The sequence below is a fragment of the Oncorhynchus nerka genome, linkage group LG12, assembly GCF_034236695.1.
Source record: "Oncorhynchus nerka isolate Pitt River linkage group LG12, Oner_Uvic_2.0, whole genome shotgun sequence".
NCBI lineage: Eukaryota > Metazoa > Chordata > Actinopteri > Salmoniformes > Salmonidae > Oncorhynchus > Oncorhynchus nerka.
Genome location: NC_088407.1, coordinates 42,174,773 through 42,193,124, shown reverse-complemented (window position 1 = coordinate 42,193,124; position 18,352 = coordinate 42,174,773). Strand labels below are relative to the sequence as shown.

The 18,352-nt window shown below is 43.0% G+C and overlaps 1 protein-coding gene across 2 annotated transcripts in view; it reads left to right on the top strand.

The window, feature by feature from the left end:
- The window catches only part of nid2a (nidogen 2a (osteonidogen)), a 100,518-nt gene that overhangs the window by 79,722 nt on the left and 2,444 nt on the right, over positions 1–18,352 (top strand). For both annotated transcript variants that reach the window (XM_029674911.2, XM_029674910.2), the window contains exons 16-22: positions 5,800–6,039; positions 6,410–6,646; positions 9,018–9,248; positions 9,530–9,699; positions 9,974–10,103; positions 11,562–11,733; positions 15,907–16,064. In XM_029674911.2, coding sequence (XP_029530771.1) covers positions 5,800–6,039; positions 6,410–6,646; positions 9,018–9,248; positions 9,530–9,699; positions 9,974–10,103; positions 11,562–11,733; positions 15,907–16,064 — 1,338 coding nt within the window. The remainder of the gene's footprint in view (positions 1–5,799; positions 6,040–6,409; positions 6,647–9,017; positions 9,249–9,529; positions 9,700–9,973; positions 10,104–11,561; positions 11,734–15,906; positions 16,065–18,352) is intronic.

Genomic DNA, 18,352 nt, shown 5'->3' with positions numbered 1-18,352 from the left:
TACATTTTTCTGCATAATTTTTGGACAGAAAGTTTCAGATTTTTGCAATGTTACGTAGATGGAAAAAAGCTGTCCTTGAAATGGTCTTGATATATTCTTCAAAAGAGAGATCAGGGTCCAGAGTAACGCCGAGGTCCTTCACAGTTTTATTTGAGACGACTGTACAACCATTAAGATTAATTGTCAGATTCAACAGAAGATCTCTTTGTTTCTTGGGACCTAGAACAAGCATCTCTGTTTTGTCCGAATTTAAAAGTAGAAAGTTTGCAGCCATCCACTTCCTTATGTCTGAAACACATGCTTCTAGCGAGGGCAATTTTGGGGCTTCACCATGTTTCATTGAAATGTACAGCTGTGTGTAATCCGCATAGCAGTGAAAGTTAACATTATGTTTTCGAATGACATCCCCAAGAGGTAAAATATATAGTGAAACAATAGTGGTCCTAAAACGGAACCTCGAGGAACACCGAAATTTACAGTTGATTTGTCAGAGGACAAACCATTCACAGAGACAAACTGAGATCTTTCCGACAGATAAGATCTAAACCAGGCCAGAACTTGTCTGTGTAGACCAATTTGGGTTTCCAATCTCTCCAAAAGAATGTGGTGATCGATGGTATCAAAAGCAGCACTAAGGTCTAGGAGCACGAGGACAGATGCAGAGCCTCGGTCCGATGCCATTAAAATGTCATTTACCACCTTCACAAGTGCAGTCTCAGTGCTATGATGGGGTCTAAAACCAGACTGAAGCATTTCGTATACATTGTTTGTCTTCAGGAAGGCAGTGAGTTGCTGCGCAACAGCCTTTTCTAAAAATTTTGAGAGGAATGCAAGATTTGATATAGGCCGATAGTTTTTTATATTTTCTGGGTCAAGGTTTGGCTTTTTCAAGAGAGGCTTTATTACTGCCACTTTTAGTGAGTTTGGTACACATCCGGTGGATAGAGAGCCGTTTATTATGTTCAACATAGGAGGGCCAAGCACAGGAAGCAGCTATTTCAGTAGTTTAGTTGGAATAGGGTCCAGTATGCAGTTTGAAGGTTTAGAGGCCATGATTATTTTCATCATTGTGTCAAGAGATATAGTACTAAAACACTTGAGTGTCTCTCTTGATCCTATAGGAGCACGAGGACAGATAGGCCTATTTGTTTTGATAAGGTTTGTATCATAACTAAAGTGGCCAAATAACTTCTTAATTAAAATGTAAGCACATTAATCCGCTTTACAAGGGGTTTATAGCATAACTGGCATACATAAGCAGCGCATGAGTTTCACGTTTTGGGAAGATAATTGTAATGAATACTCAGGGAGAAAAAGGTGAAGATTCATGAGCAGAGCGTGGCAGATGTTTATTAAACCTTTACAGAAGTCAGGAATCGTGGTCATAGACAATGGTCAAACTGGTAGGCAGTCAAAAACAAACAATACCTCACAACCATACAAACAGAAATAACTGAACTAAATAGGGAGCTGATGAGACCAGGTGAGAAACGAACACAGGTGAAATCAATGAACAAAAATGAAAGACAGGGCTACGTTCCAGAACACAAAGAAACAGGGCTACGTTCAAGATCACAAAGAAAAAGACCACATGGTTGACTAAGAAAAGAAAAGCAGAACCGTACAATAATTTTCACCATAAAAATGCACCTTTATAATAAAAGCATTACATGTATTTGATTATAGCCTACTGTCATCAAATCAAATCAAATGTTATTTGTCACATACACATGGTTAGCAGATGTTAATGCGAGTGTAGCGAAATGTTTGTGCTTCTAGTTCTGACAATGCAGTAATAACCAACAAGTAATCTAACTAACAATTCAAAAACTACTGTCTTATACACACAAGTGTAGGGGGATAAAGAATATGTACATAAAGATATATGAATGAGTGATGGTACAGAGCGGCATAGGCAAGATACAGTAGATGGTATCGAGTACAGTATATACATATGAGATGAGTATGTAAACAAAGTGCCATAGTTAAAGTGGCTAGTGATACATGTATTACATAAAGATGCAGTAGATGATATAGAGTACAGTATATACGTATACATCTGAGATGAATAATGTAGGGTATGTAAACATTATATTAGGTAGCATTGTTTAAAGTGGCTAGTGATATATTTTACGTAATTTCCCATCAATTCCCATTATTAAAGTGGCTGGAGTTGAGTCAGTGTGTTGGCAGCAGCCACTCAATGTTAGTGGTGGCTGTTTAACAGTCTAACAGTGGCTCGGGTGGTTGTTGTCCTTGATGATCTTTATGGCCTTCCTGTAACATTGGGTGGTGTAGGTGTCCTGGAGGGCAGGTAGTTTGCCCCCGGTGATGCGTTGTGCAGACCTCACTACCCTCTGGAGAGCCTTACGGTTGTGGGCGGAGCAGTTGCCGTACCAGGCGGTGATACAGCCCGCCAGGATGCTCTCGATTGTGCATGTGTAGAAGTTTGTGAGTGCTTTTGGTGACAAGCCAAATTTTTTCAGCCTCCTGAGGTTGAATAGGCACTGCTGTGCCTTCTTCACGATGCTGTCTGTGTGGGTGGACCAATTCAGTTTGTCTGTGATGTGTATGCCGTGGAACTTAAAACTTACTACCCTCTCCACTACTGTTCCATCGATGTGTATAGGGGGGTGTTCCCTCTGCTGTTTCCTGAAGTCCACAATCATCTCCTTAGTTTTGTTGACGTTGAGTGTGAGGTTATTTTCCTGACACCACCCTCCGAGGGCCCTCACCTCCTCCCTGTAGGCCGTCTCGTCGTTGTTGGTAATCAAGCCTACCACTGTTGTGTTGTCCGCAAACTTGATGATTGTGTTGGAGGCGTGCGTGGCCACGCAGTCGTGGGTGAACAGGGAGTACAGGAGAGGGCTCAGAACGCACCCTTGTGGGGCCCCAGTGTTGAGGATCAGCGGGGTGGAGATGTTGTTGCCTACCCTCACCACCTGGGGGCGGCCCGTCAGGAAGTCCAGTACCCAGTTGCACAGGGCGGGGTCGAGACCCAAGCTTGGAGGGTACTATGGTATTGAATGCCGAGCTGTAGCCGATGAACAGCATTCTCACATAGGTATTCCTCTTGTCCAGATGGGTTAGGGCAGTGTGCAGTGTGGTTGAGATTGCATCGTCTGTGGACTTATTTGGGCGGTAAGCAAATTGGAGTGGGTCTAGGGTGTCAGGTAGGGTGGAGGTGATATGGTCCTTGACTAGTCTCTCAAAGCACTTCATGATGACGGAAGTGAGTGCTACGGGGCGGTAGTCGTTTAGCTCAGTTACCTTAGCTTTCTTGGGAACAGGAACAATGGTGGCCCTCTTGAAGCATGTGGGAACAGCAGACTGGGATAGGGATTGATTGAATATGTCCGTAAACACACCAGCCAGCTGGTCTGCGCATGCTCTGAGGGCGCGGCTGGGGATGCCGTCTGGGCCTGCAGCCTTGCGAGGGTTAACACGTTTAAATGTTTTACTCACCTCGTCTGCAGTGAAGGAGAGGCTGCATGTTTTGGTTGCAGGCCGTGTCAGTGGCACTGTATTGTCCTCAAAGCGGGCAAAAAAGTTATTTAGTCTGCCTGGGAGCACGCCATCCTGGTCCGTGACGGGGCTGGTTTTCTTTTTGTAATCCGTGATTGACTGTAGACCCTGCCACATACCTCTTGTGTCTGAGCCGTTGAATTGAGATTCTACTTTGTCTCTATACTGACGCTTAGCTTGTTTGATTACCTTGCGGAGGGAATAGCTACACTGTTTGTATTCGGTCATGTTTCCATGTTTCCGGTCACCTTGCCCTGATTAAAAGCAGTGGTTCGCGCTTTCAGTTTCACGCGAATGCTGCCATCAATCCACAGTTTCTGGTTTGGGAATGTTTTAATCGTTGCTATGTCATGTGTGCATTGCTGCGCTTATAATGTGAAGAAATAGCCTAATAGTTTATCAACATTTTAAGCTAAACTTTCTGATCTGTTGCGTTGGCCACATTGCGTGAAAACCTTTTTTAATGGTTGTATTAATTTGGGATTTATTGCACCCCATAACTGTCCCAGACTATGTTTGGAATATTTATTTCTCGCACAGAATAGGCCAACTTTTGTACTACGGGGGATAGTCGATTGACATAGGCTAGTGCTTTTTCTGTTTGTCAGGCCTACTCATTTTGAGTTGGCTGATGAATAGTAAATGGGGACAGTTCTTCCAATATCTTCAATATGCACCTCGGAATTGGATAAGAACGCGGGCAGTTGCGTCCCCGATGTGTCTGTCTTCACTTGTAGCCTGTGAGAAAGACCCGATCACGTGACGGAGAGACATGTGAGTGAGAGGCGCTTCGGATTGCTCAGCACACTCAGGGAGAATGGCACAATGCAGCAATCAGGACCGCAGAAGGCATGGATGTCGCCATTAAATTCAAGGCATTTTCAAGTGCTTGTCAAATTGTGATTGAGAGACTTTTGGAGTACAGCCTTCGCAAAAAACAAAGCTGAGCTCATGCCTTTCAAGCAACTTTTTTCAAATCATCATTAGTTTCATTATGCTGCCTTACATGCTGACCAGACCACTCGTCCACGTGCGCCATCGCACGCTTGTTGATTTTGTCCACCCACACCAGACGTGATCAAGACTCACAGGTTGAAGTATAAAAACAAACTCTGAACCAACTTTATTAATTTGGAGACAGGTCGAAAAGCATCAAACATTTATGGCAATTTAGCCAGATAACTTGCAGTTGCTAGCTAATTTGTCCTAGGATATAAACATTGGGTTGTTATTTTACCTGAAATGCACAAGTTCCTCTACTCTGACAATTGATCCACAGATAAAAGGGTAAACCGAGTTTGTTTCTAGTAATCTCTCCTACTGTAGGCTTCTTATTCTTTGGACTTTATATGGCGGTTCGCAACCAACTTTAACGTGCATTACCACCACCAACTGGGCTGGATTGTGGACCTCAGATCATCTTTCAATCACCCACGTGGGTAAATGCTCCTAAAAACCAATGAGGAGATGGGAGAGGTGGGACTTGCAGTGCGTCAAGCATTACAAATAAAACCAAGTCCTATTTTAGCGCCTGACTACGCAGACGGTCGTTGACGCACGCGAGCAGTGTGGGTGCAGTGATTGAATAACATGTATGTGTACATTTATTTTGCAACGCTTGCGCACGCGACGCCATCGGTGTGGTCAGCATGTTACAATGTTTTAAATATCAAAACATATAGCCCAATGTTTGTAGAACAACTAAAGTTACGTTTATAACTCTAAATTAAGCATCTCTTTGTTAACCGCTCAACACAGAATGTGCGCAATCACACAAATCGTTTGGAGAACATATTTATATTTTATTCAGCTTTGTTCGATTGTATTCTTCATACTATAAAATAATGCCACTGAATTATAAGTAAATCTTGTCTGCTAAATTAACTAGTGTAGGCCACAGCCATTTGGCATAGCTACATCAGGACCTAACATAAGGACAACTCAGAGTATGGTATTCTTTTCTTCTGAAATAGACTACATTTTCTTCATATCATGCTTCTTTAGACCTGTCTAAAATAAATAATGGATGTATTCGACTTTTTAGAAACCAGGAGATGTTAAATGTGTTTATGTTAATTAACGGTCAATTACCGTGAGACTGACAGTTATTTGCCATGACCAGTCGGGAAAAAAATAGGTTATTCTAGCATTACTTTTGTTACGAATTGCATGTGGAGATACAAATTTAGTAAAAAAAACAACTAAAAAAGCCTAAATACATAAAAACAATAGTTTAAACTGTGACCTGGTTTAACCCCTTACCTGTCTCTACAGATCGTCCTGAGAGGCCCAAGACTCACTGTGAGCAGCATCAAGACAGTGTCCAGACGACCAGTCCTGAGGGGTACCCTATCCCAGGGGTCTTTGTGCCTGAGTGCGATGAGCAGGGTCAATACAGAGCCCTGCAGTGCCACGGTTCTACAGGACACTGCTGGTGTGTGGACAGCAGGGGGCAGGAGAGGGCAGGGACCAGGAAAGGACCCGGCACTGGCCAGCCTAACTGTGATGAACCAGGTGAGTTTAGTGTTAAACACATTACGGATAATAACAGTAACATCCATGTTGTCTCTGTAATATCGTCTGTAAAGGGTACTTGTTTGTTCAGAATAACTAACTATAACCAGTGGGAAAAACTCGTTACAATAAAGTCCTTATGACGACTTTTATGATGTCATGGTCAGGTTGTATACTTGTTGTAATCTGGTAATAACAACCAAGAGATGTCTTGATGTTGTCATGAAATAGCCATCTTTACCTGGACATAAGCGTCTAGTTGGTTGTAATCTAGTTATATGACATTGTGTCAACCAGAAAAACAATATCCACCAGACAACGACGTCATTAAGATCGCATGTGCCTAATAACCCCGTACCTGCCTCTACAGATCACCCTGAGAGGCCCAAGACTCATTGTGAACACCAGAGAGACAGTCTGCAGACAACCAGTGCTGAGGGGAATGTTGACGGGGCCTTTGTACCTCAGTGTGATGATCAGGGTCAATACAGAGCCCTGCAGTGCCACGGTGCTACAGGACACTGCTGGTGTGTGGACAGCAGGGGGCAGGAGAGGGCAGGGACCAGGAAACCACCCGGTACTTCGCAACCTAACTGTGATGAACCAGGTGAGATGAGTTCACATGTGTTGTGCATACATTTGACGTACACACAACACACCTGTATACACTAATACACATGCATAAACACTACCAATTGCAAGACCACACACACACCCACATAGAGGTTCATGCTGCAATGCAATCTGCCTCATGTGGCCAGCTTAGACACACACATAAGAGATTTTCTTAAGGTTTAGAATTAAAGCCAGGCAGCAGGCACTGTTGCTATCTAATACAGCTAAACAAAATGGAATCGTTAAAAGTTTAGGCACCAATAATGTGTTACGCCCTGTAAAGCCCCAGCTCAGCTCCTCATTGCGTATGAGTAATCACTTTCATTTGAATCGAGTAAATGGTGCCAAGTCATGCTGTCAGGTCTATATTGTTAGGGGGAGGAGGTAGGTCAGTGATGTGGTTCGCCCATGGTTTTCCTGCCAAACCACTGCTTCTTCTACACTGTGCCCAATGTGTGCTCTTCTCTCCCACGTCACAAAAAAACATATTTTTTGTGTCCGTGTAGGAGTCCTGAGTTGGAAAGAATTGAACATTCGGTCATGTTTTTTTAACAGTTTCAGAGATAACAAAAAAATGTACTTAGCCGTTTAACGTAGTGGTATGTTTTAAGTGCACCTGAAAGCATGTTATCAAGGTGGATTTGATATAGTAAACACTTGGAAATCTGTAAGAATGTATACAAGTGGGTAGGTGACAGGAGAGGGGTGAGTGTGTGTGCGTGCGTGCATGTGTACAGGTGTGCATGTGTGTGAAAGAGACTGATGAGTGTGTAAGGGGTCGGACATACCACGCTGGAGTGTGTATGTGTACATGCACGTGCATGCATATGTGAACGAGACTGAGTGTTTGTGTCTGTGTTTGTGAGTATGTGTGTACATGTAGTAGAGGAGAGACAGGAACGTGACCAGGAGGATTGATTTGATTTCTTGCCCTTACACGGCCCCCTCCAGGGTCATAGATCACCTTCTTCTGTCCCAGACCTGTAAACGCTTGCGGGGTCAGCTCACTTCTCATCACTATCAGCTGGAACGCTTATCTACTACCCGTAATACAAATAAAGAGTCACAGAGTCCACAGCATTTGGACGGCCCTTAAAAAGGCAATGGGGGGATTTCTACCTGAGTCATAATAGCATTTCACAATGTAAATGTATGCATGACTTATGAAGCACGACACTTAACTCTGGCTATTTACACATTCCTGACCAGAGTTTTTTATAATATTGTCTCGTCTTCAGACTGACCTTTCACAAAGTGAGCTAGGTAAGTTAGTCATACAGCATACATGGACAAGCGTAGCCCTAGATTTAATAAGATCAAGCATTAACTGGTGATAGCAGACACCCACATAGCAGATGATTTGGCGTGTCGGAGGTGGAACTGCGTTGGTGAGCAACTGCTCTTGCGATCATTGTCACTAAGCCACAGGCATTAGAAGTTCAGAACGAGAAAGTGTAGAATATATAGAAATAATTATGCTCAAATTGAAAAATCATTAAGGAAAATAATGAAGATTTCTATAATCTTAATCGAGATGTCCCACCTTCACACTGTCAAAAATAAAACGCTTGGCTAAAGCGGATCTGATTGAACCGAGCCCATAGTCTTTAGAGCTCACATTGTGTCAAACCTTAGTCTGTTTTTCTTATTAGTTTGCTTTTTGTTGTCAGGGTGTTTATTTAGATTTTGAAGTGGAACTGTTGACTGTGCATGCAGTCAGATTCACTGCAAGTGTTGACAGCTTACTTAGTCATAGAAAGGACCCTGTGAAAGAAGAGTGTACGAACCATCCACATACTTTGAAGCTTTGGTCATAATTCAATGATCAATTGGTGTCCTGATGTGATGATTGACATTTTAGTCATTGAGTAGTACTGAGTTCATACATTTTCAGGCTTTTTTCGTACTGATCCCCCGTGGGAATCGAATCCACAACCATGGGGTTGCAAGCGCCTTGCTCTCCCAACTGAGCCACACGGGACCCTTGGTGCAGGACGACAGAACTAATTACTTTCAGTGACACTTTATTTGGCTAGTCCCCTAAAGATGATCCATAGATGCTCACACTATCAGCAAACTATCAACTGCAACTCTGTTGATATGCAACTGCTTGCCAGGGTTACAGTTAGGTTTAAGGTTAGGGAAAGGGTTAAGATCAGGGTAAGGGTTAAGTTTAGGTTAAGGGTTAAGGTTAGGGTTTGTAGTAGTTAGTTAGTTGAACATTTACTGAACATCTATAAACCATCTATTTGGGATTAGTCAAATAAATGTAATTAATTCAGGAAAAAAATACCTGAGTTTCTCCTAGCCCTGTATGTATATGACCCATGTGCCATCTCCCTCTGCCCCCCTCGCTCCCTCAGCGGTTGTGCCCCCCACCCAGCGGCCAGAGACGGTGTGCGAGCGTTGGCGGGCCAGCCTGGTGGACCACTACGGGGGCTTGCCCGGGCCCCACCACTACCTGCCCCAGTGCGACCCCCAGGGGCAGTTCAACCCCATCCAGTGCTACGGCGACAGCAGCTACTGTTGGTGTGTGGACCGGGACGGCCGCGAGGTGGCTGGGACGCGCTCGCACGACGTGGTCAAGCCTGCCTGTGAGTGACGTTATTGACGCTGCTGGTCATCTTTTCACATTTTGAAGTTTGTACTGTAGGATTAAATGTTGAATGCTAATCTGTGACATGTATTTTAAACTGTATAAACATTTGTTGATGTTAACTTGAGGTTTGGGAGGAACATTTGAATTATGATAATGTGAGGTATCATTTAGTTAATTAGTTATCTACACAGGTAGGTTCATTAACAACGTCTAATACAGTATATCTGTCAGTGTTTTATCCAGACTTTCTTCCTTCTTCTCACCCACCCCCTACAGGTGTCCCCACTGTAGCCCCTCCCACCATGCACCCTCTGCCTCGCCCTGATGTGACCCCGCCCCCCTCAGGCACCTCCCTCCTGTATGCCCAGGGACAGCAGATTGGGGCACTGCCTCTCAATGGCACACTCATGGACTCGGAGCGCTCCTCTACACTATTGGCTCTGCATGTAAGGAAGAATACTAGGCTACTCCATGCTAGTCCTTACAAGAGCTTAATGTAGAGTTTGTACTATTGAACAGCTAGGAATATCTCATTGTATGTCAACCATTCACAATTTCTTAGTGTTCTTTCTAGGCATTGTGTGAAGTTCACGGCACTCACCACTGTATTTGTAGATCCATATAGTTTTGTGTCACGTGTTCTGATCGTGGCTAAGGTACAACCTGTGTTGAACTGGTAGACTGTAAGTGTGAGTGTAAAATGTATGTGTCTCTCCACAGGGCTCCATTGTGGTGGGCATCGACTATGACTGCAGGGAGAAGAAGGTGTACTGGACCGACCTGGCCGGCAGGACCATCAACAGAGCCAGACTGGAGCCTGGGGCCGAGCCTGAGACTCTCATCAACACAGGTACACTTACACCAGGGTTGCCATGAAAATGTGGCACCGAACATTTTACATTATTATTTAGGCTAATAATATAACTCAATCACTGTTCGTAAAAAAGACTGTTCAATGCATGGCTGCGTATAGCGTAGAGGCCTGGGCTATAGGCTGTATCTGATGTTTCTTCTTTCGTTGCACGAGAAAAACACATGTCATGCAATTCTACTTTGTATGACTGGAGACATTAGCAGAATATTTTTTAACATGAAAAATGAGAGAGATCAATAAAAGCGTCTGCCCTTCCTATGAGAAGGGGAGACACAAATAGAATACGTGCCAATAAGATGCTATAGGCCTACTGTTGTTCGCTAAATTAAGGTGAGAATTTTGATAACTAAAAGACAGATTCATCTTTTCATTGTCTTTACAGCAATAGTTTGGAAAGCAAATGGCTATGTTTTTCTGCAATTTAATTTTGAAATATTGCTTTATGCCTTGCTGGGCCTCTACTTTTCACTGACAGTCGCAACTCAACAATAATCTATTAGGTATTTGCTGCGCTTGCTCACTGTCTAAATTGTGCACGCTGCCTTTCCTTCCGACTGTAGGTAATGCGATTTAAAACAATCCCAAACTTATTTTTTTAAGGCTAATGATGCTTTGTGGCCAAAATCATGCTTTAGTAGCCTATTTTGAATTATTTGATTTATTTCTGTTTAGACAGGAGTAGGATAATTAGGCTATATCATTTTGGCAATTGAATTAAATTTACTTAGGGAAAGCTTAGCTTCCCCTAGCCTTATAAACACACTGCCTATGAGCCTATGTCAATCTACTATCCCCTAAATTTACCTATTCTATTGGTCAGCTTGTCGAGAAAGAAATAGCCAAAACAGACTCTGGGGCATTTGTGGGGCGATAGGATCCCAAATTCATACAACCAGTAGGCCTAGGCTACATAATTTTTTTTTTTTAAAGCTATGAATCTGATGCAACGGATCAGAACATTTAGCTTAAAATGTTGAACTATTTTGTAATATTATTAGCGCAGCAATGCACACAAGGCAGTAGGCTATGCGCAAATGTGCATTTGGCTAACGGACAATGAAACAGGCAATAAAAGCGCCGTCTGAAATGTTTTGCTAAAAGGCTCTGTATGCTGTGCGCTTGTGATAAGGTAGTACATAACGAATATACACATGCAGCAATTTAATTCCATAGGCCGATAATACATCAACTGATATTTCCATTTTTTTTATACGCCCAAAAGCCGACTATTACCGACTAATGGAAACACTGACTCACACCCACTGGTAACACAGACAACAAGGGCATATCACACAGCCAGCACAGATAACACACACTCTGCAACCAGAGTTACCGCAGTCACCTTCACAGATAACTGACAACTACATTTACATTTCAGGTATTTACTACAGTATGTTCCACTGAATAACCTTTATGACTGTCCATTGTCCATAGGTCTAACCAGTCCAGAGGGCTTGGCGGTGGACGTGGTGCGCAGAGCCATGTTCTGGGTGGATAGCACGCCGGACAAGATCGAGCGTGCTAACCTGGACGGCAGCGGGAGACAGACTCTCTTCGACACTGACATGGTCAACCCCCGTGCTATCATAGTGGACTCTTCCACTGGGTAAGGTTGAGGTTTAAAGTGGGTCATGTCAAAATCTCTCACAGTGGTGTGTACATGAACACAAAAATACATCATGTAATAAAGAAAGCGTACTTGCACATTGATGTGCGCTCCCAATAGTTTAGGTTTTACAGTATATTAGTCAAGTCAGCACGTCTACTATTCTCACTTTTTTACTCTAGAATAAAACATAACTTTTTGAGAACATACAGTAAATGTACCGGTTGGACTATCGGCCATGGCTGTCTTGTGTTCTGAGTTCAGTTACGGCGCCACTGCTTTCACAACATCATAACATCTCTGACCAAAAGGAGACTTTCCCGAAAGTCATAAACTGTTCCGTGGAAAGGTGTTTGACGAGCTAGGGTGACTGGAAGAAATCAAAGCAGAACTGGAGGTGGATGTTTTCTAACTCCCACACTAATCTAAATTTGCATCCCAAATGGCACCCTATTCTCTATATATTGCACTACTGTTGTTTAGGGTCATAGGGTCCTTGTGAAAAGTAGTGCACTATGTAGGGAATAGGGAGCAATTTGGGACACTGACTCACGTTAGTGAGACAAGGACGGCCTCGGGAGACCCTAAGGTCAAGGGTCACAGGTTTTTCTGAGTAATCTCACTCTGACCTCATCAGCTCCAAAACCCAGCCTCACTAAGATATCTCTTCTGAGGCAAGAAGTGTACTTCAGGTGGTCCCTTAGGAGCAGGCTACCCTACCCTGTCAGATCCAGGTTGTGTGCGTGTGTGCGCCTTTAAGTAAGTGTATGTCTTTACTTAAGTGTGTGTTTTTTGTTGTTGACATCTATGAGTGTGTGTGTGTGTGTTTGTCTTTGCACTAATGTGTTTGCTTTTGCATCAGCATGTGTGTGTTTCATTTGAGTCGGGGCATTTCCCTTCTCCTTTAATTAATAGCCACGTTAATTAGGCTTAATTTCCTGTGGCCTGGCTGTCTTCCTGTGATGTGCTTACTAACAATACACTCTGCACATCAACAGTCACTGGGGGTGCAGCAGAGGAAGGCTGGGACTGCGTCCCAAATGGCACCCTATTTCCCATATAGTGTACTACTTTTGACCAGGTTCCATAGGGCTCCACATATTAGGTATACTCCGTGTATACCCCCCTTTTGCCCTCAGAACAGCTTAAATTCATTAGGGCATGGACTCTACAAGGTGTCGAAAGTGTTCCACAGGGATGCTGGCCGATGTTGACTCGAAATTTGCCCACAGTTGTGTCAATATTCTGGATGTCCTTTGGGTGGTGGACCATGGGAAACTGTTGAGCATGAAAAACCCAGCAGGGTTGTGGTTCTTGACACAAACCGGTGAGCCTCGCACCTAATCTCATACCCTGTTCAAATGCACTTCAATCTTGTGTCTTGCCCATTGACCTTCTGAATGGCACACATACACAATCCATGTCTGAATTGTCTCGAGGCGTAAATATCCTTCTTTAACCTGTATCCACCCCTTCATCTACACTGATTTGAAGTGGATTTAACAAGTGACATCAATAAGGGATCATAGCTTTCACCTGGATTCACCTGGTCAGTTTGTCATGGATAGAACAGGTATCCTTAATGTTTTGTACACTCAGTGTATAGGGTGCCATTGGGGACCTACCCTGAGGTTGACAGCGGATGGAGACAACTGATGAAGGAGAAGGCAAAAGAGGGATAGAAAGAGACAGATTGAAGCAGAGACAGAAACAGGGAAATAGAGAGGGAGGTAGATAAATTAGTTGAGATAGGAACTGAAGGGAAAAATCAAGATATCTAAACTGGCCCTGTCTCTCCCAATCTCTTTCTTTCTCTATTGCAATTCAATTCTAAATGCTTTATTAGCATGACGAAAGTATACACTATATATACAGAAGTATGTGGACACCCCTTAGTGGATTCGACGATTTCAATCACGCCTGTTGTTTACAGGTGTATAAAATTGAGCACACAGCCAACAATCTCCATAGACAAATATTGGCACTAGAATGGCCTTACTGAAGAGCTCAGTGGCTCAGTGACTCCGTCCTAGGATGCCACCTTTCCAACAAGTCAGTTCGTCAAATTTCTGCCCTGATAGAGCTGCCACAGTCAACTATTAGTACTATTATTGTGAAGAGTAAATGTCTAGGAGCAATAATGGCTCAGCCGCGAAGTGGTAGCCCACACAAGCTCACAGAACGGGACAGCCGAATGCTAAAGCGCGTAGCACGTAAAAATCGTCTGTCCTCGGTTGCAACGTTCACTACCGAGTTCCAGGCTGTCTTTGGAAGCAACGTTAGCACAATAACTGTTTGCCAGGAGCTTTATGAAATGGGTGTCCATGGCCGAGCAGCCGCACACAAGCCTAAGATCACCAAGTGTCGGCTGGAGTGGTGTAAAACTCGCCGCCATTGGAGTTAGTTCCAGTGAAGGGAAATCTTAACGTTACAGCATACAATGACATTCTAGACGATTCTGTGGTTCCAATTTTGTGGCAACAGTTTGGGGAAGGCCCTTTCCTATTTCAGCATGACAATGCCACCGTGCACAAAGTGAGGTCCATAAGAAATGGTTTATCGAGATCGGCGTGGAAGAACTTGACTGGCCTGCAGAGAGCCCTGACCTCAGCCCCATAGAACACCTTTGGGATGAATTGGAATGCCAACTGTGAGCCAGGCCTAATTGCCCAACATCAGTGCCGACCTCACTAATACTCTTTTGGCTGAATGGAAGCAAGTCCTCACAGGAATGTTCCAACATTTAGTGGAAAGCCTTTTCAGAAGAGTGGAGCAACTGGGGGACCAACTCCAAAGATTTTGGAATGAGATGTTCGGAGAGCACGTATCCACATACTTTTGGTACTGTACATAGTTTTATTGCGAAACAGACAGGAAGAAAACAGGAGATTGGTCCATAAGGCAAGAGCCTTTCTGGCTCGTACAAGGCTTACTTGCTTACTAATTGCCAAAGCAACCACTCTCTCCTTCCCTCTCTCTCTCTCCCCCTCCCTCTAAGGAACCACACATTCTGAGCCTGTCTGTCTATCTAAGCCCCACTCCACATCTGGAAGAACTCCTGGCCCGCTCTGCTCGGCCCTTAAGATCAGCAATCAGCACAGCTACAAGTGCACGAGTGTGTGTGTACTGTGTGTGAGTGAGAAATGGGTTTTGTGTATGTGTATTTAGGATATAGGCTTGTGTGTTTGTGTCGGCAAAATGTATGCGTGTGTTTGCGTGTGTGTTTGCAGATGTTTGCCATACATTACATTTGGGTTTATATCTGGTAGAGGAATTGGCTGTGAGTGGGTGCACATGTCTGTCCAGCCTCAGGAATCAAAAAGCACATGGATAATCATGAAGCCTAATCATGTGAAGCAAAATTACACTGAAGTCACGTCCAAAGACCTGGCCTTTTCCCAAATACAATGACTTATATTCGCTCTGGAGTAACTCAAGCGTTCTATCTTCAATTATTATTTATACTGAACAAAAATATAAACGCCACATGTTGGTCCCATGTTTCATGAGCCAAAATAAAATATCCACACATTTTTCCATACACAGAAAAAGCTTATTTCTCTCAAATATTGTGCACAATTTTTGCACATTTTTATTAGTGAGCATTTCTCCTTTGCCAAGATAACTTAAGTGACTTAAGCACATTTTTACTCCTGAACTTATGTAGGCTTACCATAACAAAGGGGTTGAATACTTTTTGACTCATTACATTTCCGCTTATTATTATTCATTTGTAAACATTTCTAACAACATAATTCCACTTTGACATTATGGGGTATTGTGTGTAGTCCAATGACACAAAATCTCAACTTAATCAATAAAAAATTCAGACTGTAATACAGCAAAATGTGGAAAAAGTCAAAGGGTGTGAATACTTTCTGAAGGCACTGTATATACCTATCTGGTTTCATATTCAGTGTGTGCTGGAATTGAACCCACAACCTTGATGTGTAGCGGAATTGGAATTTGGAATCACTCCCTCCCGTGAGACTTGTAACCCCAAATGCCCCCTCAGATCTAGAGGAAGTTAAGACTTGGATTGGAGAGCGGGTGACCTGGGTTCGATCCCACCAGTTACCCTTGCACACACCATTTATGAACCAAATGAGCCACCATCCACACCACCATAATTGCCCTTTCTAAGTGCTTTCTAACTGTGTGTTGTCTCTCTAGGACCCTGTACTGGACCGACTGGAACAGGGAGGCCCCGAAAATCGAGAGATCCTCAGTGGATGGCCACAGCAGGAAGGTGCTGGTGAAGGACGGGATTGGCCTGCCCAACGCCTTGACCTTTGACACAGCCACGAGACAGGTGTGCTGGGCGGATGCAGGTAAGAGTCCCGTGCCTCCTCTAGGAGCTTGGCGCATATAGAACCACACCTAAGGCATATAACTAGAACCAACTTACTTTCCCAAATCCTCACTCTCATAAAGAGGGGGAAAAAATGCTAAACTGATCTTGGATCATGATTATTTATTTTTGATTTTTTTAACTAGGCAAGTCAGTTAAGAACAAATGCTTATTTAGAATGACGGCCTATCCCGGACAACGCTGGGCCAATTGTGCACCGCCCTATGGGACTCCCAATCAGAGCCGGATGTGATACAGCCTGGATTTGAACCAGGGACTCTAGTGACGCCTCTTGCGCAGAGATGCAGTGCCTTAGACTGCTGCACCACTCGGGAGGGCAGGGCTCCAGACATTTTAACCTGGTGGCACCAGCCCATGATTTGGTCGCGCAATAAAAACATTTGTAATCATTTTATAAAGTCATTACAAATTATTTCACAATGCTTAATAAGAAGTGTAATAGACTACTGAGATGGTATTGTTGCTAATAACAAATACATTTCCTATATGCTATTGCAAAATAAAATTAATTTGGTTGTGTTTATGAAAGTTTTAGGTAGGCCTACTATTAGAATATGAAAAAAATGTTTTTTCATTACTTTTGTTACTGTAGGCTATATGTAAAAACGATAAACCACAAAAACACCACAATTCAAGTGTTATACACGTCACAAAGAAATGAATTATTATTTCATTAAGACAGATCTTTAAAACATACAAAACACTAATACGTTGTATTATGTTATTAGTCTGTGCTTAGTAGCCTATGCTGCCTCAAGTGCTCACATGTAGAACACATGGAATAACAGCTGTAATATTCTACAAAAAAAAGTGATATTCTGAAATAGAGCCCATACCTTATGAAGGAGAGATTAATCAAATAACTATGTTTTCCATTTTTATCTGTGGATTAATTGTCAGAGTAGAGAACACAAGATTTTGTATTACTCAAAATGGGTCCAAATTCTACAAAGATAATCCCCCCCCCCCAAAAAGGACCACATGTAAAATAACAACCCAATGTTTATCTCCCAGGACAAATTAGCTAGCAACAGCAAGCTGGCTAAATTACATGTCCCGATTTGAAGCTTTAGCACCATTCTCTCACTCCTTTCCTGCTGCCTTACGCGTCGATCACACCCACAGCTCTATTTACACAAAATATTATGCAGCATCATCTGGATATGTGTGCATCAAAAGTTCAACATTCACCTTCTGCTACCATTTCTGTTCAACCTGTCTATGCATACTGTTTGACGCATACGCTCTATAAATCAAACGTATGCGCCACACAATGCACTGCTGCCTTGCAGTGTTCCATTGGAAAGTAATGTACTTCCGGTGTACCCAAATGCACCGACACGGTTGGTGTGATCAAGGCCTTTACACCCATGCTGCTGAGGAAGGCGATTAGTGAGGAGTCTTGGGCTACTATTGATTACGAAGATTGAGGCCTTTTTGATTGAAGTAAAACAAAAAAGTTAGTGCCAATAGTGAAATTTGGACAAGTATTAATATTGTATTGAACAAAGATGGAAAGAACGTTGGCGCGGCCAAATACAGGCACATGCAACTCGCTATTCAGGTAGGATGCAATTTTAGAACGTTATTTATTTTTTCGTATTTACAGTATTTTGTCATTATTATTACTGTATGTCATTGTAGGCATATTTATGAATATATGCAGCGTGTTTTGTTTCATTGTATTGAGACATTTTTGTTGGCTAAATTAAGTTTGATCTGTCATTTTAATTGTGTGCTCAGTTTAAAATGGATTATAAGTAAACCAGTTGTAAAATAAATATCATTAGCCTATTGCTGTCATTTGTTGGGGACGCACTAGCCTTTCTTGGTTGCCTAATTGCTGCAATACAGCCTATTCAAAACTTTTGTGACGTTTAAACCAGATAGAAATACACCACTGATAGTTGTTACAGTTGATTTTGGTATTTTAACCTGCTTGTCATGAACTCGTCTGGTGGGGATAGACAAAATCAGCAGACGCACGGCTGGAGCCAGTTTGATCAGCATGTGAAAGCCGATTTATGGTCAATATGGCTCTATTGGCTGTACAGCATTTACTGCTATGAGGCCTCTGCGGAAGTCAGGGCATTCATACTTCTTGTGCTTCGCGGAGCAGAACAGAGCTGTTCTCAAGGAAGTGAGTTTGTGTTTATACAGGACCTCCCACGGTCCAACGCCCACCTACCCTCAAGCAATCTTGTCAATGCGGAGCTATACAGAGCCCTCTGCATTGTCACAAAATTT